The following is a 20,000-nucleotide window of genomic DNA, read 5'->3' as shown; positions in this document are numbered from 1 at the left end:
GGCCCTCTGATCTGGCTGAGTTTTTGTCAGCAGTGTCATTAGTTTTAGGCCTACTGAGTTGTGGAGGCTAGAGACGGGCTAATATTAAGTCATTAGATTATTACAAAGCGGGAGGACTTCCGTAACGAGCGACCACTATGAGACAGAGCAGAATTTAGGGGTAGGGGTAGATCTGTTAGGGTTAGGCCTCTTCTTCTTTGTTTTTGTTGGGGTGGTCACTTGTTACGGAAGTCTTCCTACAAAGCGGTGAGTAAAAGACCATGGTTGTTGTCGTATTCATTGTCAGTTTGTCTGTTGTTGGATTTCTTTCTAACTAATTGCAAAGCACCAAATCCTAGGAAAAATCGGGGGGAGGGGGTGGGGGGTTCCGGTCTCCCCATTCCTTCCTCTGGAATGCCCACTTTTGTCTTGGAGAAAAGTTTCTTCGTATTTAGATAGGTGGCTTTCCTACACACAATTTCATTTTTTGTTTAAAAGAAGCCCCCTTGCCAAAAAACATTTTTTTAAACACAAAGGGTGGTGGGATAATGCCATTAGCTCAGTTGATTGTCTAACAGGGCCAGCAGGTTTGACTATAACTACTGAATTTTGCAAAGTTTATCATTTTGTATTATATTCTTTTTTTTTTCAGGTCTGATCAGCGAAGCAAAGAATTTCACTTCAAAGAGAGAGGGTGAAAGCGGAAGAATTATTGAGATTATAAGAGGGAAGTTTTCACACATAAAAATCCGGCATGGCGGCAAGAGGTGGCCAGCAGCGACCAAATGGAGCCACACAAGGCAAGATATGTCAGTTCAAACTGGTGTTGCTGGGGGAGTCCGCTGTAGGCAAATCCAGTCTTGTTTTGCGCTTTGTCAAGGGTCAGTTTCACGAGTATCAAGAGAGCACAATCGGAGGTGAGCATCTGTTTTATGCATGACATGAAAATTGACTGTCAACCTAGGAGAGCTCAGTTTAGGATGTTTTTGAACATGGGTTTTTTTTGTGGAGTTGTCAAGGTTTTCAAACCCATTTGGCCCGGTCCTATCGGAGGTGAACTTTTAATGTGGAGGTTCCGCCGCTTAGATTATAACCTGATTGTGATGGAAGAGTTGTTAAACAAACCCATACTTACTCTTACACAAACCAGCTTTTTCATGGCAAGTTCAATTATATGGTTAAAAACATTTTTGTGTTGTTGTTTTTTTAAACAAAAAAATTCCCCTGTCTGTAGGAATGATTCAGAGGTTAAACAGAGTGACAACCACAGTGGTAGAATTACAGTAAATGAAGGAACAAACTTACAATTTGCAACAAATGTTCAATTTTCCTGTTTCCCTCTCTCATACCACATTCAGGGTAAGGTTTTGTAATTTTGTTCCCTGTTGATTTTGAGTTTATTTTTATTTGTTTACATTTTCCCTATAATTTATTATAAAGGTTTTCCTCATTTTAGTAAGTCACTAATTCACAGTCTTGAATACTTTGTGTACAAGTTCTAGTATTTGGTTATATGGTATGACTATTGTTAACCCTTCTTTCTTTTCTTATGTACATGTATTTTTATTTCCTGAAACATTACTACAAGCAAATCTTGTCAAACCTATTTTAATTTGATTATTTTTTATTGCTATGGATTGAACTGTTCTAGAATTATGAGTGGATGTTTTTGTTTGATAAATTTGCAGATGTGATTGTGTCTTAGGAGTAAAATAACGTTGTAGTGTGTTGGTTAGTGTGATGCACAGAGACCACGTATTGCTCATTGCTTTGACAATTATCATGACAGAAGGGTTGTGAATGATGGGTTTTGTATTCTTTATCCTCTCCCCAGCTGCATTCCTCACACAAACAGTCTGCCTGGATGACACAACAGTAAAGTTTGAGATATGGGACACTGCTGGACAGGAACGGTACCACAGTTTGGCTCCCATGTACTACAGAGGGGCCCAGGCTGCTATCGTGGTTTATGACATTACCAACCCAGTGAGTGGCAATGATGACTCTGAACTTCTTTTTCATATGTTGAGACTGTGGTATTGATACTTGAGTTTCAAAGACTGTCCAGCGCAGCCTGAAATTGCCTTTGTGATGGAGCGCAGACATTTTTTTTTTGGCAATGAAAATGAAAAATTAAATTTTCGTCTAAATTGCTTAACTCTTTATCTCGGGCAAGCTGCGTCCAGTGGCTCGCGGTCGGAACCACTGTGCTGGTGAGCCGCTGACAGCAGCTCGGGCACTTTCCTTTACGATGACTTCGACTGACATTAAATTAATTTTTGGCAATTGCCGAAAACAGGTCTCTTATACCGGAAGTTAATTCATTAGATGAAGAACTATCGAAATAGGTTTGCTAGTTTCAATATAATGACGAATTTAAATTACGTTTTTGTAATTTTTAGATGTAGCACCAAAATAGGGCCCGGGCGTAGTGGGTTTACCCCCCTCGGAGATAAAGAGTAAAAAACAAGCTTAAACGAATGAACAGTCAATTCTAAGAACTGTATTGTTTTGATTTTTAAAATCCATTTATAAATTTTTAAAAGTCACTTTTTTAAAATTGCAAAACTTTGGGAGTATAGGAAAACGGCGTCAAAAAGTGGGACGTTTCTTGATGGGTTTTGGGGGGAAACTTCATTAGTCAGTAATGAATTGGAGTACAGTAGTCTCCACCAAAGTTCCCGGTGTTCGGGAGCAAGGAAAATGTGGGATCTTTGGCGAACCAGGATCTTAGCCGAAGGGCCAGAGGGAAGAATCCATAGTAACTCATCGTCAGGTCTAAAATCTGTACAATGATTTCCCCTTACTTTAAAATGAACAGACGGGGCTTCTGGGCACTAAAAGTTCTTTTAAGAAATCAGTTTTTCCTTCTTTTATATTGCTTGGGAGAAGGGGTGGGTGTGGTGGGGCTTTTAAAAAAGGCTGTGTCCAGTGGGAACCTGTTCGCTTTTATGAACAGGCAATGCCCCGCACCAAAAATGTATTGCTTTCCATCTCTGATGGAGTTCCCCGCTCATGTCATGATGCATCATAAACCGTTGTGTTGTGCCCACACTGACTAAATAAAAAAAAAATTAAAGGCAGATTCATTGCCTACAGATTACCACATTACACAAAGGCGATTGGACAGTCCACGAGTATGGGCATCAGTCTGTCTAGGAAGTTCGAACGCAAGACTGAAAGATGAGAGCGATGGTTGGGGAAAGTTTACAGTTTGATGGAATCTGTCTGATGCTTGCTTGTAGGCTCTCCCCACCTAGTACTGCTTAGGCGGTCAGGAAAAGTAACACATTGACGAATTTACACCTTGGTGCGATCTCGTCTGGGGCAAACATTGTAACCGCTTATAGAGATTTACAACAGAGGTCTGATTGCATTCATGAGAGTGGATGATTCGTGATGCGATGGACCATTCAATGATCGCACATTTTCGCTACTTAGTTCATCAGCTGAGCGCTTCGAAGTTTCTATTCTTTTTTTTTTTTCTTTAAAAGAACCCTCAACAAATCCTAACTAACTTGACTTGAAAAATGGGATCTTAGCTGAATGTAGCTCAGTCAGTGCGGATCAGAGCGGGACCTTAACTCATTCGCTACGTATTATTTTCGGCTTGTGGACGAATTCTTTTCGGGAGGGCGAAATGAGATGATGACTAGTGTGCAGTTCACAGGTCTTTGGGGCCATAAATTCAAATAAATATCAACATATTATATACCAACATTTTCAGTATGGTTTGTAGAGTACACCTGCATTATTTATTTGCGTATTTTTCAACTTTGGTTCCTGTAAGAGGCGATTATGCAACACAATTGTGATTGGATGCGGATAAAATTGGAAAATAAAAAATTTATAATCTCAGGTGAAACTAAAAAAACATGTTTGCACCTAGTCAAATGGTACCTCAAAATAACCATAACTGTATATAGAACAGGAAAATATTGAAAAATGTGCAGTTATTTTCATACATTCCATAATATTTGTACATTTGGATCATAACATCCGATATTGAAAAAAAAAATTAATTTTTTAATAATTTTGAAAAAAGGATCACAAACAGATAAAAATATGCGTAACTTATATGGAATTATTCAGAATTGCACTTGAAATAAACCTATACATGTCTTGAGTGGTACTTTTTGATTAATTTCACCCAAAAGTAGTGATTTTGGGGAGAAAAAAATATTTTGACTATTTAGATCTAGGCCTAGATCTAGCACTCAAAAATATTGATTTCTCAATTACAGTGCACTGGCAATTTGCGTCCAATAGTATCAATATTATAAAGAAGAGTCCTACACTTCTTTAGTGAGCAAAATAATTATACATTTTGTTGTGTAAAAGTACTAAGACTGGTGTCTGGGCTATAATTTGGGCTTCGCGATAAAACAAAGTCGAAAAAACTACGAAATCATGTTTCAAAACTGAATCAAAACTTCCGATTTTCGGTGGAAATGCTTGACCCGTAAGTCAACATTATATTATGAACTTTATTTTAACATGGATAAGTGGATTGGAATAGAAACCAAGCTAAAATTGAACGTCGGCTTCTCGAGCCGCCGGAGGCGGCTTAACGTACTGGCGCACTTGAGCCGCGCCGCCCCCCACGGCTCGGCGTAGCGAATGAGTTAAGGGTGAATTTTATATGATAAAAATTCTGTTTTTAAAAAACTGCAGGATCTTAGGCGGACCGGGACCTTAAGTGGTGGGATCTGGGCAGAGACTACTCACGGCTGTTAGAAAGCGGTACTTTAGTTCGCAGGCAGCCAGCGCGCTGCACCTTGTAATCTGACCCGGGTCACCGGGTCATGAACTCGTGGTCAGGGTAATTCCCCGTGTCCCGCTAACAGCATTGTTCATTTCATTTTTAGGACAATTAAACTCGCAAAATACGCCGATCGTATGTATCGTCATTTTATTTTGCCTGTTTGGAACAAGGGGGAACTTCTGTACTTACTGAGAAAGATGCAAAATTGTATGAAATAACGATAAATATATATAGCGCTCCAAAAATGGCTCATATTGTACCATTGCCCTTTGGCGTGAATATTTTAAAATCTAAATTCCAATCAAACAGAACTTAATCAACCCTTCAATTTCACATAAAATACACCAGAAATGGTCAAATATCAAAACTCACTTTGCTGTTTTTGAGGGAAGTCCATGGTTTTGGAGTAGTGAAGAGTTGATTGCAGTATCACCTTTTTTTTCTTTGTCGGAGGCACGTTGGATAATAGTTTTGGGTTTGACATGACAGGGTAAGATTGCATGACAACTTTCAGCTGCTGTTCGATATTATGTATCCCAGCTCCTCTTCTCTCTAGCTTTGCCACAGAAGCATGGATAAGTGCACCACCCTGTTTCCCATGTAAAGCCAAACCAAACCCATATGCTTGTATCCTCGGGATGCAGTGGTTTTCGAGAATGTGGTGTTTGGGAAGTACCTTTTCACTAAAGTGTCTCCTGTAGAATGACATGTAAGTTTTGATGCATGTTGTCAAAGTGTGGTAGTCCGTCTTTTGACACTGGGTGGCCGTGTGAGATGTGAATGTGAACGTCCCGAAACGCGTTGTTTAAATGATTGAATTTTTTTATGAGAGTGCGGTGTCAATTATGTTTTGGTTGTGGGTGTTTTCTACTGTTTCTTTTACAATAAATGCCGTGAGGTCTTTATAAACGTGACTCATGATGTATTTGTGGCAGTGATTGCCAATGAAAGAGCGGCCGTGATATATGCCAGCGGTGTGATGTTGTGTGAGTTAAGTATGCTGTCTAAATGAGAACAGATAGGGCCAGTCCTAGGGTTAGGGGGTTCGTGCTCTAACTCCAACAACCTGTCTTCTTTCTCCGTCTGTTTTTGAAAGTTAATTTTCTCCTCTTCACAGTCAGAAAGTACATCGCAACCTTCTAAATGTCTAACCTCCCCATTTAGTTCCTCCCCACAACTCCATATGTCTTATCTTGTCCACGCAAGCTTTACAGATGGTTTTTTAATGTACTGTCTGTGAGTCCATTGTAATGCTAACACCTAAGGCAAACAGAGTGTCCGACGCAAATTTAGAACACTGCAGGGGTCGCCTTTTCTGTGCCTTCTGCTTGACTGACAGTGTTCTGCCACCACAAGTTCTGAAACGTTCATGCAGCTTTTGAAAAAGCGAATCCTCTGTATGTTTCTCCATTTCTTAACTGGGCTAAAATATTCCAAAAAAGCGATGAGAAGTGTTGGAAAAATAACGCGATATTTAAGAAGAAAAGTGAAAGATCACATGCGAGTGAATCACGGGAGGGGGTACCCTTTTTTTAAAAATCATGTAAAATCACACATTCGCTTCCCACAAATAACATTTGCTCACACGGTTCAAGTATTGCTGTCTCAAGTGAAGCAGAGAAATCTGAGTGAAAAATTCTGAGTTTGGCTTTTGAGATAATAAACTTCAAAATGGAATAAATGCAACATTAGATGAACAAAACACTTGTACTGCAAAATGCGTAACTGCTATAACACCAGTGAGATTTCCGGAGCAAAATTGGGATCGTCTTGTTAGTCTTAAGATGATCTTTAAAATGAGATGATAAACAAGCTTCTAGGTTTATCAGATCGGGAGAAATAACGAGGGAAAGTGATACGAAAATTACCAGAACCGAGTTACGCAGGCATGGCGGCGGGCATCGCTATCGTCACGGTTGTTAAGCTCGGGAGTGGCCGACTGACACTGATTTATTACCTTCGCGCGGGAGGTCAGACTGGGGCACGGCCACCAACTAAAGTACCACTTTCAGTCGCATTTTAACAGCCGTGTACTGTATATAAATAAATCTAGTTATGCTATCACTTTTTCAATGTCTTTGTTACTTTGGTTCTTTAAGACTAATATTTGCATGAAAATTTGTTGAATTGCTCGACATGGTTTGAACTGCAATCGATCACCCCTTCTACAACGTAGCAAAGCGGTATCGGGAAAACCCGCGATGTAGTCAGCAGTGGCTTATTTAGTTATAGGCAGCCAATCACATGCCGCCTAGCAATCACGTGCCTCTTGCATGCCGACAACTAGTGTGTTACGTCCATGATCTAGTTTCCAGCTCTAGTGTTTTATCAATGAATGGATGGTTATTTTAAGTTGGTCCGTAAAGTGTATTTCACACAGAGATCTGAAATTTTACAGCAAGAGCAAGACATTTGGGTCCTGTCTGGTAGGTGACCAGTCCGCTGCTCCGCTTAGTTTTTGAACCACAGGAAAATCACACAAACACAGTAATTTCTCTGGTTCTAGAAATCATTCGGCATTGTACGCCAGCATGTCGTTAGTTTGACCTTTCCTCTGAATGGTTTGCTGAGTATCATTCATTTTCGTCCTCGAGTTTTACCGTAACTATACTTCGAAGAGAGTCACCTCTGATCTCGAGCAGCCCATAAAGTACCCCTTGTGTGGTGCCCGATTTCCGGCCCAAAGTGCAGGGGGCGATTAGCATCGCTACTTTTTTAAAACTAATCAAGTAACTGTTTAGTAGATTACTGAGCGACACAAGGACAGTTGAAACTGCCGTCATTATAATGTATGGAAGAACACAAGTGGGAAGTGGTCGTTTGTATTGGTATCTTGTTTTGGACAGGTGCCCGTTACAGCTTTTTTGCCTATTTTGGAAAGAAAAATTTGTCATTCAACAGTACTTGGGGTACATACTGGGTAAAGGCACTTTTTATGTAATTGAGGGCTTTTGTCATGGGAAAGATTCTTTATTAGAGGATTTACAAGGCTAAAGGCACGTTCACTGGCCCCAAATGAATCGTTCGTTCGTTTAAAGCTGACACGGACTGTTTCGAATCTTCAGCAACTCATTTCACTGTGTATTTTTTTTTTTTTTTTTACCAAATTAGATTTTAGCCAGTATTGAAAGCACATTTGTTTCCATGTCAGATCATTGTTTTGAATTTGTGTTGTACCATGTTTTTTTTTTCCAGGACACATTTGGCAGGGCCAAAACATGGGTGAAAGAGCTCCAGAGACAAGCCAGCCCTAACATTGTGATAGCTTTGGCGGGAAACAAGGCAGATTTGGCCAACAAGAGAATGGTGGAGTTCGCAGAGGCTCAGGCGTATGCAGAGGAGAACAGTTTGTTGTTCATGGAAACTTCAGCAAAGACAGCAATGAATGTCAACGATATTTTCCTTGCAATAGGTAGGTCATTTCTTGAAAAAAAAAGCGTGTTGTTGGCTTGCTGTTCAGATGAACAAAGCCCAAAATGGTTACATTTTTTTAAATGGCAGCTTCTTAATCTGCAGTGTAGGTTACACATGCTCCAGAATTATTTTGTTAAAGTTGAAAATGTAAATGTTAAATAGTTAGTAAGAAAAGATACTTGATGTAGGTACTGTTGTTAGAAAAGGGAAACCATTTTATTTTTTTTCTCTTTCCTGAAAAATTTTTCTTTCTGGGCTAAGTACATTTTAGCAGCTTGCCGATGACATGTGTCCCTGACAATCTTGTCCTTGTTTCCCCCCCTCCCCCCTTAAAAAAAAAGGGGGGGTTGGAGGTAACGTTGCTACTTTTGTTGGTGTTATATACCCAGAGATGCCAACCAGTACGATTTTACGTATTTTAGTACGATTTTTTGCCGAAAATACGCGAATACGACTTTTCATGAAAAAATACGCATCCTGGAATGCGAAAAATACGAAAATCAGCTTGGGCGAGTAAACCTAATTATCTCAAGTCCCATCTTTTGTCAAAATAGTACCAGTATCGCAGAACTGGAATATTCGAAAACCAAGTCCGATGTGGTCAGTAAGTTCATTTTTGCCGGTCGCGATCGTGATATTTTATTCGTCAGCTTTTCCCCGTCCCGAGAGTACGTTTCACTTTCACGCGAATAGGCAGCTATGGCGGCAGGTGGAAGCGTATGTGACACCGAGTGAGGCTCGATCGGGAAAATCAAGATCTACTTTCGCTTTCGCTACCACCGAGAAGTTTGCCAGCAGTTGTCTGATAACGCAACATTTGTGGCATGCAGGTTGTACAGTATGAACGCAATGTCGCCGTGCAAATAAAATGTAATAAATACTCGGACTCATCGCTTTGGCTGTCACTTGTGGAAAAAAACAAAACAAAAGAAAATAAAAGCGTCATCCGATTTTTAGATTGTCTTGCTCACCATCGTGACCGGTCTCTGAACCTGCGTGCATTCGCATCATAAATAAATGCGGCATCGTGTGAGTAAACAGCGTCTTTGGTGGGAGTAACGGCGTTGCGAAGTATATGACTACGGAATAGGGGAGGAGATTTCTGATTTTTGGGGGGGTTAAGATACTATCGGGGGATCTAAGGCATCACCAGAGGACAAAATCTTGGAAGCACATTTCAGAATTTTGATTAGAGCTTTCTGCAAAGCACGCGTTGGTGCAGGCTGTGTGCGGAATCGGGACCCCTCATACTTTGGGTGCTTTTTCGGTAGTTCCCACCCCCCCTTATTGAGCCTGACCTACATCTAGATTCTAGATCTATACGTTTGATTCACGGCAAGGTAAGATATCAAACCTAACAACTGCAAAACATTAAATTGTTGTAAAATTCAGAAGGGCATGCCCCCCTGAAACCCCCCACCTTATTTTGAATAGGTCAGGGGGGCACCTGAAACCCCTTCTCTCTTGGGCCAAAACCGGCAAATAACAATTGCGGGGTGGGAACTACTGGAAAAGCGCCATACTTTGCAAGTCTGTGTTATTGAAATAAAGTGTTCACGTTTCATTGGATGGGTGAAAGTAATTATTCCTTCTTGGATGGGTGATAGATCTAGTAAATTATACCTACAGTGTATGTTATAGCTTTCTGTTCAAGACTGGCAGATTTTCAGTGTCACTGCATTGCCCTACCACAGTTGTTACAACTCTCACAGTGCCTGGGTCTACTCGAGCCATTCAAGTTGTTGCTTTTCTCTGAGTTTGAGCAATAATTTGAGTCTGTCAGTTCAGACGTTGTGTGTACAAGAAGGTTTGCATTTTAGAGGATGAAACAAAAATCATAACGCAAAAAGATACTATTCTTGAACCCTGTATAAGAATAATATACTTTTTTTCTCTTCAAAATTAGGGAAAAAGAGTTACAATTCCATCTTCTTCCTTTTATGATTCCAAGTTTTGTTGAACAATTTTTGTTGTTGTACTTGTTTGCTCCACTTCCTTGAAAGTAATTGTGGATTATGTTTAGGAAAAGAGACTTGCAAGTTGTGTTTCCCCATTTGGATGAAAAAGGCCTGGAATGAACAGGTAGCCCTACCATACTATCACAGCTGGGAGCGATTTCTAAAAGCTGTATTAGGGTATACAGTGCTTCCACTCTTCCATATTTTTATGGAAATCCGTACTTTCTGCTTTTTCCGTACTTGTTCCTCCATCATTATCCACTTCCTCAGTAAAAATCTGCGACAGCGTAGGACTACCGAAATTCCGTAGCAAAAGATCAGTTCTGGCCTTCGTATCGTTTTGTATAAGTGACGGATATTTACGACATGTAAATATAGTTTTATGTTATAGAAACCTGCCAAATTGGGCATTTCCTGCCATTGGCCATTACCATATTCCGCTATATGCCCCATGCATTCATTGCGGGTTGGTCGGCAGTACATTTTGTACCTGCAGATTGGTCAAAATCTGGCGAACTTTTTGTGCCACTTTCCTCCTTTCTATCAATCCCTCACTCCGTCTGTCTATCTTCGGATTGTTGCCGTGACTGGAAAATCTGCGCATTGATCAAGTATATTGACTTGTGATATTAGACAGAAAATTTCTGTCGGAAAGAAACTTTTTTACAAATTTATTGTCTAGTGCAGGGTTGGTGATTTTTTAAATTTAAAAAATCGATTTTTTAAAATTTAAATCAGATTTTTTTAATTTAAATCGGATTTTTTTGATTTTTTTTAAAATGTCGACACAGTTTGGGATTTTTGGTGGCTTAAAGTATGTTCTTTTAGTGCAAAATGCATTGTCTTTATTTTAACTAATGATTAATTTAAGCAACTGCAATTTTAGAAAGCCTTAATCTGCTATATCAGGGAATTATGGCTACGGACAAAAAATGAAGAAAATGTCAGTCTAAAAGGAGGGGGGGGGAGGGGTAATTATGCATAGATAAATTTGCATTTTATTTTTATTACAGTGTGTGTGTGAGCACGCGCTTGTGTTTGTCTAAAAAGAAAAAGAAAATGCTAATTTCAATTATGAAAAAAAAGTAAATTGAATACTGTATTATTTTACTACTTACAGTGACAGGGGGGGAAAGCAGACTTTTAAGCAATTTTAGTCTACTAAACCTTATATCTGTTTTATAAAACCAAGGAAAGGAATTCTGAATGTTTAAAGATGTAAAAACAGAAGAAGAAAAAATTTTAAGTGATTTAAATCACTGAGTTTTATTTTTAAAATCAAGTTGATTTAAATTTTAAAAAATCAACTAATTTAAATCAACCCAACCCTGGTTTTCAATTATGAAAAAAAAGTAAATTGAGAACTGTATTATTTTACAGTGACAGGGGGGAAAGCAGACTTTTTTAATGATTATATTAGTCTACTAAACCTTATATCCGTTTAAAATAAAACCAAGGAAAGGAATTCTGAAAGTTTAAATATGTAAAAACTGAATAAATTTTTTTGAAAAGTGATTTAAATCACTGATTTTTATTTTTAAAATCATATTGATTAAAACTTTTAAAAAATCAACTGATTTAAATCAACCCAGCTCTGATTTCAATTATGGAAAAAAAAGTAAATTGAATACTGTATTATTTTACAGTGAAAGGGGGGAAATCAGACTTTTAAGCATGATTATATTAGTCTACTGAACCTTATATCTGTTTTATGAAACCAAGGAAAGGAATTCTGAATGTTGAAATGTGTAAAAACCGAATAAAAATAATTTTTAAAAAAAGTGATTTAAATCACTGATTTTTATTTAAAAAATCAAGTTGATTTAAATCAAAAAAATCAACTGATTTAAATCAACCCAACCCTGTTGTCTAGATCTAGAGAAATTATCAGTGCAAAGATTCTACGGCACGGGAATGTGATAAGGGCCGCGATAAAAGAAATTTGTGCTAAAACTATTAAAATTGAGAATAATCTGAAGTGGTGTTGCGAGGTTGTGACATGCGACATTCAGACGTGAAAATTGAGGAAAATTAGGGTATACGCTGGGTAACTGTATTGTGTTGTGAAGGTACATATCTATTCATTATTCCCAAGTTTGCCTTCTATCAATGGTGCGATGACTAATTAATTGAATTATAGTAGCAATGGAAGGGGAACCCTTCTTTTAAACATTGCCAGCAATGGAAAGATATGTTGGTGAAGAAATCAAACAAGACAAAATCGATTAAATCTTAGTGAAAAAGTAGGTAGTATGGGTTGTTGGCAATCTCTTCAAACAGGCTCCCAAATGCCATTTTCAACCTTCTAAAAGTACTAAATTTCAATTTCTTCGAAGCCCCCCTGAACCCCCACCGGGACGCTGTCCCTGGACCCTGCTGGGGCCCAGACCCCCGACAGAATGTTCCTTACTTTTCAGCTTCATGTGGTGGAAGCACTGGTATAACAACTGCACCATGCAGAACCTGTCGTCTCAGTAGGTTGAGTTGAGGCCCAGGCACGAGGTTTGGTCATCCCCTGAGAATTGTACCTTTCACTTGACTGCCAGGCCCGAAAGGGTTAAAATTTGAAAGGTCATTGATAGGGAATGTTATACAACAAGTGTATTTTATAAAATACTTGATATCAGTTAAAGGTTTGCTTTTATTGAAAATGAGTTTTACACATAATAAACTTTGACCTACATAGTTTGAGTCAGGTGTGTGGCCAACCTGATTAGTTACTTAAGTTAAGCTGAAATAGAACCCTGGTTTTTCCTTACCTCTTTTTTCTTCTTATAATGCATATTTTATAAATTTGTACACCCTTCTGTTCTTTTGTCCATTATGGTAGATGATATTCTGGTCTCTATTGGGCACGTTCGCCTTCAGTAGTGCTACGTTTGTACGTCTGGTTTGTAGATTGCTGTACTGTGGCCCTCTTTTGTCAAGTGGTTTTTGGTTTCAGAATTTGCTTTGACTGAAGAGCATTTTGGTGGGTTATTTATCGCCATTGACTTACTGTGTCTGTGATAAAGATTATGTGAAAAAGATAGCGGGAGTTCTCGTTAGTTTGAGACATTTTTGGATGTGTAATTAGCGATGCTATCTTCATATTCATATCATCTTGCTGGGGTTTCTTTTTGAGTTGTGAAGGGAGTGACATGGTACTGGAATGTGAGAGAGACGCGATGTCTCAAGAGGGTCGTTTTATCATGGCTTGGAAAAATCAAAGACCAAAAGGCTGATCTACAGTGTGACAAAGAGAAATCAGAAATCTCCTTTTCGTTTTGCTGTGTTTGCCTACCATTTGCATTCAGCTTTTTTATTTCAGATGGTCTTTATATTGTCACACTTCCTCAAGATACACTATGGTGTAACGGGTAGACTTTTCCTTTTTACGCACAAAAGACATGAGTTTAATTTCCACCTAGGAAAATCCCGGCGGGGGAGGGAGGGGGGGGTGAGTATCTTAGTCTTTCAATTGGTTGTCGGGTGCTCTAGTGTGGTTTGCTCCTTCTCTCCTATCAAACATCTATCGTCCTGATCTCTTCTCTTTCTTTTTTGTTTGTTACTCTCTTGTAACACCTAATCTTCAACACTTATATGACCTTATTGTGTTGTAAGTGCTGTAAAACTCTTGCTAAATCTTAAACAAAAAAGTGTTTGATTGCTTTATCTGCTGTTTGCCCTTCTTGCTTCTTGGAATGCCAAGACTGTTGTCTGAATGATCAAAGGTCTGGGGTAACATGAAAATGTGCTAAATAAATGCATTTATCATTTATTATTATTATTATTATTAACGCTACCTTGTTGCGTCCACAGCTAAAAAGCTGCCCAAGAGTGAGGGCCAAGGCACGCCGCAGCAAAGGCAACAGGGTGTGAGGCTCAACAATGAACAGGGCGGACAACAATCAGAAGGAGGCTGCTGCAAGTAACAGATGCCCTGTTCCCCACCCCCCAACCCCCAACTCCCCCGGACCCATTTGCCCCATGCTTTTGTTTATTCCCTTTGCTCTTGATTCTGTGTAATACAAGAAAAGACATGTACTGTGGTGAGACGCTCATCTCATATGTGCAAATCTCTCTGTATTGGTACCAACATGAGAATGCAAAGCGAGTATTGTGATCAGGTTGTAAGAGCATGCAGTGGAGACTAGTTTGTTTGTGTACTGATCTGACATGTGGACAGATTCTCTTGACTGTAGCACTGCTTTTTTTTTTTTTAAGAATTATTTATGCAGGAAAAAACTGGAGCAGTTGCCTTACTCCAAGTAAGGTTGGGTTTTAAAAAAAAATAATATTGGCTTTCCCTCAAGCTGCTCTGTTGTGCTTTCAAGACTGAAGTTTACTTCTTTTTTCTTGTCTTTTCATCTAGTATAAGAAAGTCACTGAGTTAAAAAAATATCCCTTTTTAAAAATCTAGACGTAAGTTTGACAGTTTAATTTGAATTAAAATAGATTGATCTTGCAGATGCAAGTGATTGTGTGTTCGCTCTACTGAGCTCTCAAAACATTTCTCGAAAATGTAGGGGTGCGCACTTATGTTGCTATTTGAATTTCCCCCTTCTGATATGCTGTCATTCCACTTTTTGTGTGCACTTTCTCGACCTTGGCAACAGAGCAGAACTAATAGTGTCGCACAGAGTTGTGGGATAGGGTCAAGGATGAGCTTTGTGTGGCTTCTGTTGTGATTTTTTTTTCCAGTACAAGATTACACCAAGGAAGGGTGAAAGTGGTGTTGAACAATTTTGGCACAGAATTTGACTTGTCTTTTGTACTGGGGGTGTGTGAGTGTGCGTGTTGATGTATGCGAGTTTGTGCTTTGTTACATAATTATTGTGCATTTTAAAATTATATCTTTTTGTTTTCTTGGGCGCGAAATGTATGTCTGAAGTGTTCAGTGAATGAGATGGGTTCCTGTGGTGTAACAGCTAACTTGTCTCTAATAGGTTTAAAAAGTGTGGGTGTCATATATATAGCATGCACTGGACAGGGTCTCTTCTGAAAGATACAGGAACTCTGTACTTTTTATTTGGTAAGAGAAAGTATTTTAGAATCCATTGCCATGTTGTTTTTGAAAACTGGGGCAATTAATTATCTTTTTTAAAAATTTTGGTTTGATTTCATTGTGTTATCTTCTTTCATTATTGTTGTATGAACATTTCAAGATTTATATGTTGCAGATCTTCATGAAAAGCTCACGTTTCTTTATGTTTAGGGCCTCCACTCTTTGTCATTATTTATAAGGGAGATGAGCCACTTTGCTATGTTAAAGACCCATACATAAAAGATATAGTCACATTGTAAAAAGAACACTTTTTGTCAGCATTTTTGGGGGGGTTTTCTTTGTTTATCTTGAAGCAAAATCCAAAACTTGTGAACAGGCAATATAGCGGGCAGGGAGTAATGTTTTGTGTTCATACTTTTTCATGTACCACCTTTTTCTTTTTCTGGAATGAAAATGGTAAATCTATGGCAGTGGGGTTACCTCAGAGAGTTCATGCGTAAATGAGCATGTCATTTGCGTGTTCTGATATAATCATAATTATGAGCCTGTTTATGACTCCTTGTTTTAACTCGTATTTATAAATGCTTGGCATCATTCACATTGGAGAGCCCAGTTTGAGAAGCTGATGGCCACAGGATAAGTAAGCCCTTCGTGGGCTTGAAGTTTTCCACATTTTAGTGATATGTCCGTCAGATTTGGGTTGATCCACCATTTTCGTGATGGCTCTGTGTGTGGTAGCTTTCATTTTGCCAAAATTTATTTGCAAGTAAAAGATCTAAGTATTAAGACTAAGGGTTTGTTGCTCGTGCTCATTCCATTGGCCCAACCTTTTTGAGACATTTTTGCGATAGCCAACTTGGATGTAGCCAAAGTAGCAAGGCTGACTGCAATAAATTTATTGCAAGAGAAAGACAAGCAGGAATTCTTAAACAGCGCCCTCTTTATTTCTTGAAAGGGAACAGAATTATGATTACATTCGAGGTGTTGATTGAAGTGGTACTTTTATACTATGTTAACAGGTATTTGCCATGTTTTCTTTTGTTGTAGTTATATTTATTTTTTTTGTAAGTGCGCCACGCAATCTTGTGTATAGATCCCCTTGTTCATGCAGCTTGTAGGGTGTCATCTGTGCCAGAATATGGGAGACGTGGTGCCTATGGGCTGAGGGAAAAATGTATCCCTGTTACTAATTCCCCCCCACCCCCACCTCTGTATGAAGTCTAGGTAGAGCCAATGAGCAGACACATATTTCTCTGTGGACAAGCCTGTTGTATCATGTATTCCCTTTGTGTCTCACTTGTATTTATGCAGCTGTTCATCGTTATTGTTTATTTGAAAATTTTGATAGTCTGATTATTAAATCTGAGTTAGTTTGCTTATTCAGTTGCTCACAAGGCAATGTTCAAGTTGAAGACTATTTCATATTTTCTTGAACTGGCAACCTTGTTCTAAAATTTAGGCAGTAGTACTAATTTGCTTTGCAGTCTCAGTTGTTTCTTTTCCATTATTTCGCTGCAATATCAAAAAAATGTAAATAAGCTTTTGCCTTGTTCGACCCCAAGTTTTGGACTTTTTTTTTTTCAAATGAGTCTGCTTGCTGAAATTGAGCTACCTCTTCGTTATATAGATGAGAAGTGAGAAAGTTTCCTTTTCAATTTCTGTGGTTTAAGGACCCAAACACGCTATTGTGATGCTGTTGAGCAGCCCAAGTGGTTTTTGTCCTATGAAAAGAGCATATACATAATTTCATTTTGATACGATTTTTTTTTCTAACTTCTTGGTATTGGCTGTCTTTTGAAATGTAATAGTCTTCAGCTAAAGCGTACAGGTGGATGGAGGCCGCCACTGGTAGATCCTGTTTCTTGTCTTTCCTTGCGTTGTTTTTGTCTATCTTGTTTTTTTACATGCACTAAATGACGGATATGGTGTACATGTGCTAGCCTTTTCTCACGGTACAGCTCAGTTCAAGGGTATAGCAAACTGAAGGTACAAGTCTGTTGCTTGAATCATGAATGATGGAGACACTGTTATTTTCCTCTTCTCTGCTGTCTTTCTCACTTGACATAGATGTGTATGGTCAAGTGCTTTGAGGAATTGCATGCCACAAGGAGAGTGCTTCTCCTTTCAGGCAGAATTGAATGTGCACAGAAGTGTGATGGCTCTAAGGACAGAGGGGAGCCCACCACTGCCGCCCTGGTTGTGACGGTGGCCTGCTGGCGTGTCCTCGGTCCGCACAGAGCGTGTGTGTGTGCTTGCACAACGGAAGGCTGATGTGAGACTGGGTAGATGAGAATAACTTATGCCAGAAGAGCTCAAATGGGAGGTGTGTTTTGCTTTTGTGTATCATGTGGACTTGCGTGCGTGCGATGTGTGCGTGCTTGTCAGTTTTTCTGAGAAAAGCGATTGTGGCATGCACTTCTCATTGTGATGTCCCCACTTCCCCTCCCCGCTAATTAATTAAGGTCCAATTCAACTGAAAAAATTTACTGATTGTGCTCTTGTACATTTGTTTGGATGACAGGAATTATTGTCTATGTAAATTGTATAGTGGACTTAGTACGTCTTTGTTTGTTAATCACCATTGTCTTGGTTTTTTGTTATTTTTTTGTTAGGTTTCGTTTTTTGGTTGTTTACAGTTCCCCTCCCCACCGTCCCAGCTCGACTGTGTCATTAAAAAAAAGTCTTTGGTGATTAATCCAGCGCTCCTTTGTCATGAAATGCAACATATTTATGTGGTACATATATATATATATATATATATATCTCTATATATATCTCTACCCATTTCATCATCATGTCTACAGAGATTCAGGAAGACTTGATGTTTTGCGAAGCAAGTGACAGTCGTGAAACATGAAAGATGTTGCAAATGGTTTGGTAAAAGCTGAAATTATTTTTTTTGTACTTGTTTATTTTTATTCAGGATGTTGTTTGGCTTGGCCAGATTTATTTTGACTTTCTGGAGTGATTGAGTGCGTGCTGGAGTTTGTTTTATCTGAAACTTACATGATGATGCATTTGGTACTGCGACATTTGTTTGGTCCATACTTTTTGTTAAAACACAAAATTTTGTATAACTGAAACTGGAGGCGGTCTATGAGTTTGATGCGCTTTTTATTGTTAGCTGTCACTGTTTCACATTCATTAAATTACTATTGGAAAAAAGTGAAGTAGCCCTGTACTATGTAGCCTTTTATTTTTATTTTGGTGTACTTTTTGTGTAGCTCAAGTATATATGTGGGTCTTTGTGAGCACTACAATACAAAAGCAAAGTGCACTCTTCAAGCGGAGAGAGAGAGAGAGACATTGTTCCTGCTATTGATCAAGAATATGGGGCGTGGGTTGTCACTCTCCTCCCAATTCTGTGAGGTGAGGGGGCTGGAGTGTGGCTTCAACTGTTCCATACTGCTGTCTTTGAGAACTGGTTTTAACTTCTAAGCTGTTATGGCTGGTAGGATGAGCTCAGTGACTTGTCCTGAGTCCCGACGTTTGCAAGGAGAGCCTGAACGTCTACGCCTCTCGAAATGATATAGTGAGCAACACCTCTCTCGTTGTTTTGGTGAAAGTCTTCTCTTGATTGGACTCGGTGAGAGAGACGCCTCACTGACCAACCTAACTAAGACACATCTCGAAATGGTTTAAAGAGAATTGTCTCTCAGAATGATTCCGTGAGGTGTCTTGCTGATTTTGAGAGAAACATTTCTTAACTTAAGATTCTGTGAGTGAGCAGTGTCTCTGTACTGTAACTGTAAGTGTTGTAGTGAGGAGCAGCTCTCTGATGTGCTTTGTTGTAGCATGGATACTGGCACGGCAGGAGCTGTAAGGGTGAGTTCCTGTGTGTGCTTTTAGGTCAGCTTCCACCTTTGTTCCCAGGTGTTGTTGTCGCAGGCTAGGGAAGACCTTTTGGGGTTTTGTTTCGTGTAGAGTAGAACTCTAAAAGTGGAGGGATATTTCCCTCCTTGTTTGCGTTTATTTGTAATGATTTGTGCCCTTTCTATGTCTGGAGGTGTGATCCTGAAAAACAAACAAAAAAACAAAAACAAAAAAAAGTCAAGAGGGGTCGATGAGTCTATGTCTGCAGGTATTAGTGACAAACAAGCAGTTGAAAACCCTGGTGTGATCATTGTGGTGAACAAAGAGATTCTGTGTTACTGCTCGTAACAGGGACAAGACATGTGAAATGCACCCTCCTGACACCACGGTGAGACCAACTGGCAGTCTTTTCGTCATACATTTCTTTCACACAAAGTTACGATTTCATTCACTTGTGGTGTCTCACTTTTGTCATAAGTCAGAATTCCTTATCATGTACTGATTACTGATTAAAAAGACATGTGATAAAACTATCTGCTGATCTTTACTGGTCTACTATCGGTTGATTCCTGGATGTTGTCCTTTCCTTTGTGGGTTGGGTTGGTGATAGAGCCTCGTATTGGCTTTATTTTCCCCCCATTACGATGCTTCCAAGCTAACTGCTAATGGGGACCAAAGTAATGGAAGAAGCACATAATTTGTAGGACTGTATGTTACTGTCTAAAACCAAGTGAAAAGAACATCCCTGTGTTGCTGTACAAGAATGAGTCAACGGTGAACCCTGGCTCCCGTTTGTGGACCGTTCTCTCTTTCTGGCACCAGACCTTTTCTTATTTTACAATCCAATAATTTCATTTGATAATTTTCAAATTCGTCCCAGCATCCTGGTAAGCCAGTGACTGAAAATTTAACGGGGAGGAATAGGCTATACTGTGATATTTTTTTCCCCTTTATCTATTCAGTGCTTAGACTTCAGTGCACTATGATGATAGCAATAAGATTTTGATGACTTGAAACTAGTTACCGGTACCCATATAATTCCTTTGCCAAATACAAAATGGCGTGTCTAGTGTATATATATATA

At 39.1% G+C, this 20,000-nt stretch overlaps 1 protein-coding gene across 1 annotated transcript in view; it reads left to right on the top strand.

The window, feature by feature from the left end:
* The window catches only part of LOC101863696 (ras-related protein Rab-5C), a 20,370-nt gene extending 921 nt beyond the window's left edge, over positions 1-19,449 (top strand). The window contains exons 2-5 of the mRNA XM_005107873.3: positions 632-896; positions 1,814-1,965; positions 7,940-8,156; positions 13,918-19,449. Coding sequence (XP_005107930.1) covers positions 734-896; positions 1,814-1,965; positions 7,940-8,156; positions 13,918-14,030 — 645 coding nt within the window. The 5' untranslated portion in view covers positions 632-733 and the 3' untranslated portion in view covers positions 14,031-19,449. The remainder of the gene's footprint in view (positions 1-631; positions 897-1,813; positions 1,966-7,939; positions 8,157-13,917) is intronic.
* Positions 19,450-20,000: the final 551 nt, after the last annotated feature.

Source organism: Aplysia californica, unplaced genomic scaffold, assembly GCF_000002075.1.
Source record: "Aplysia californica isolate F4 #8 unplaced genomic scaffold, AplCal3.0 scaffold00639, whole genome shotgun sequence".
In the NCBI taxonomy this organism is placed as follows: Eukaryota; Metazoa; Mollusca; class Gastropoda; order Aplysiida; family Aplysiidae; genus Aplysia; species Aplysia californica.
The sequence above is the reverse complement of the archived record's forward strand: the minus strand, read 5'-3'. Positions and strand labels throughout refer to the sequence as shown.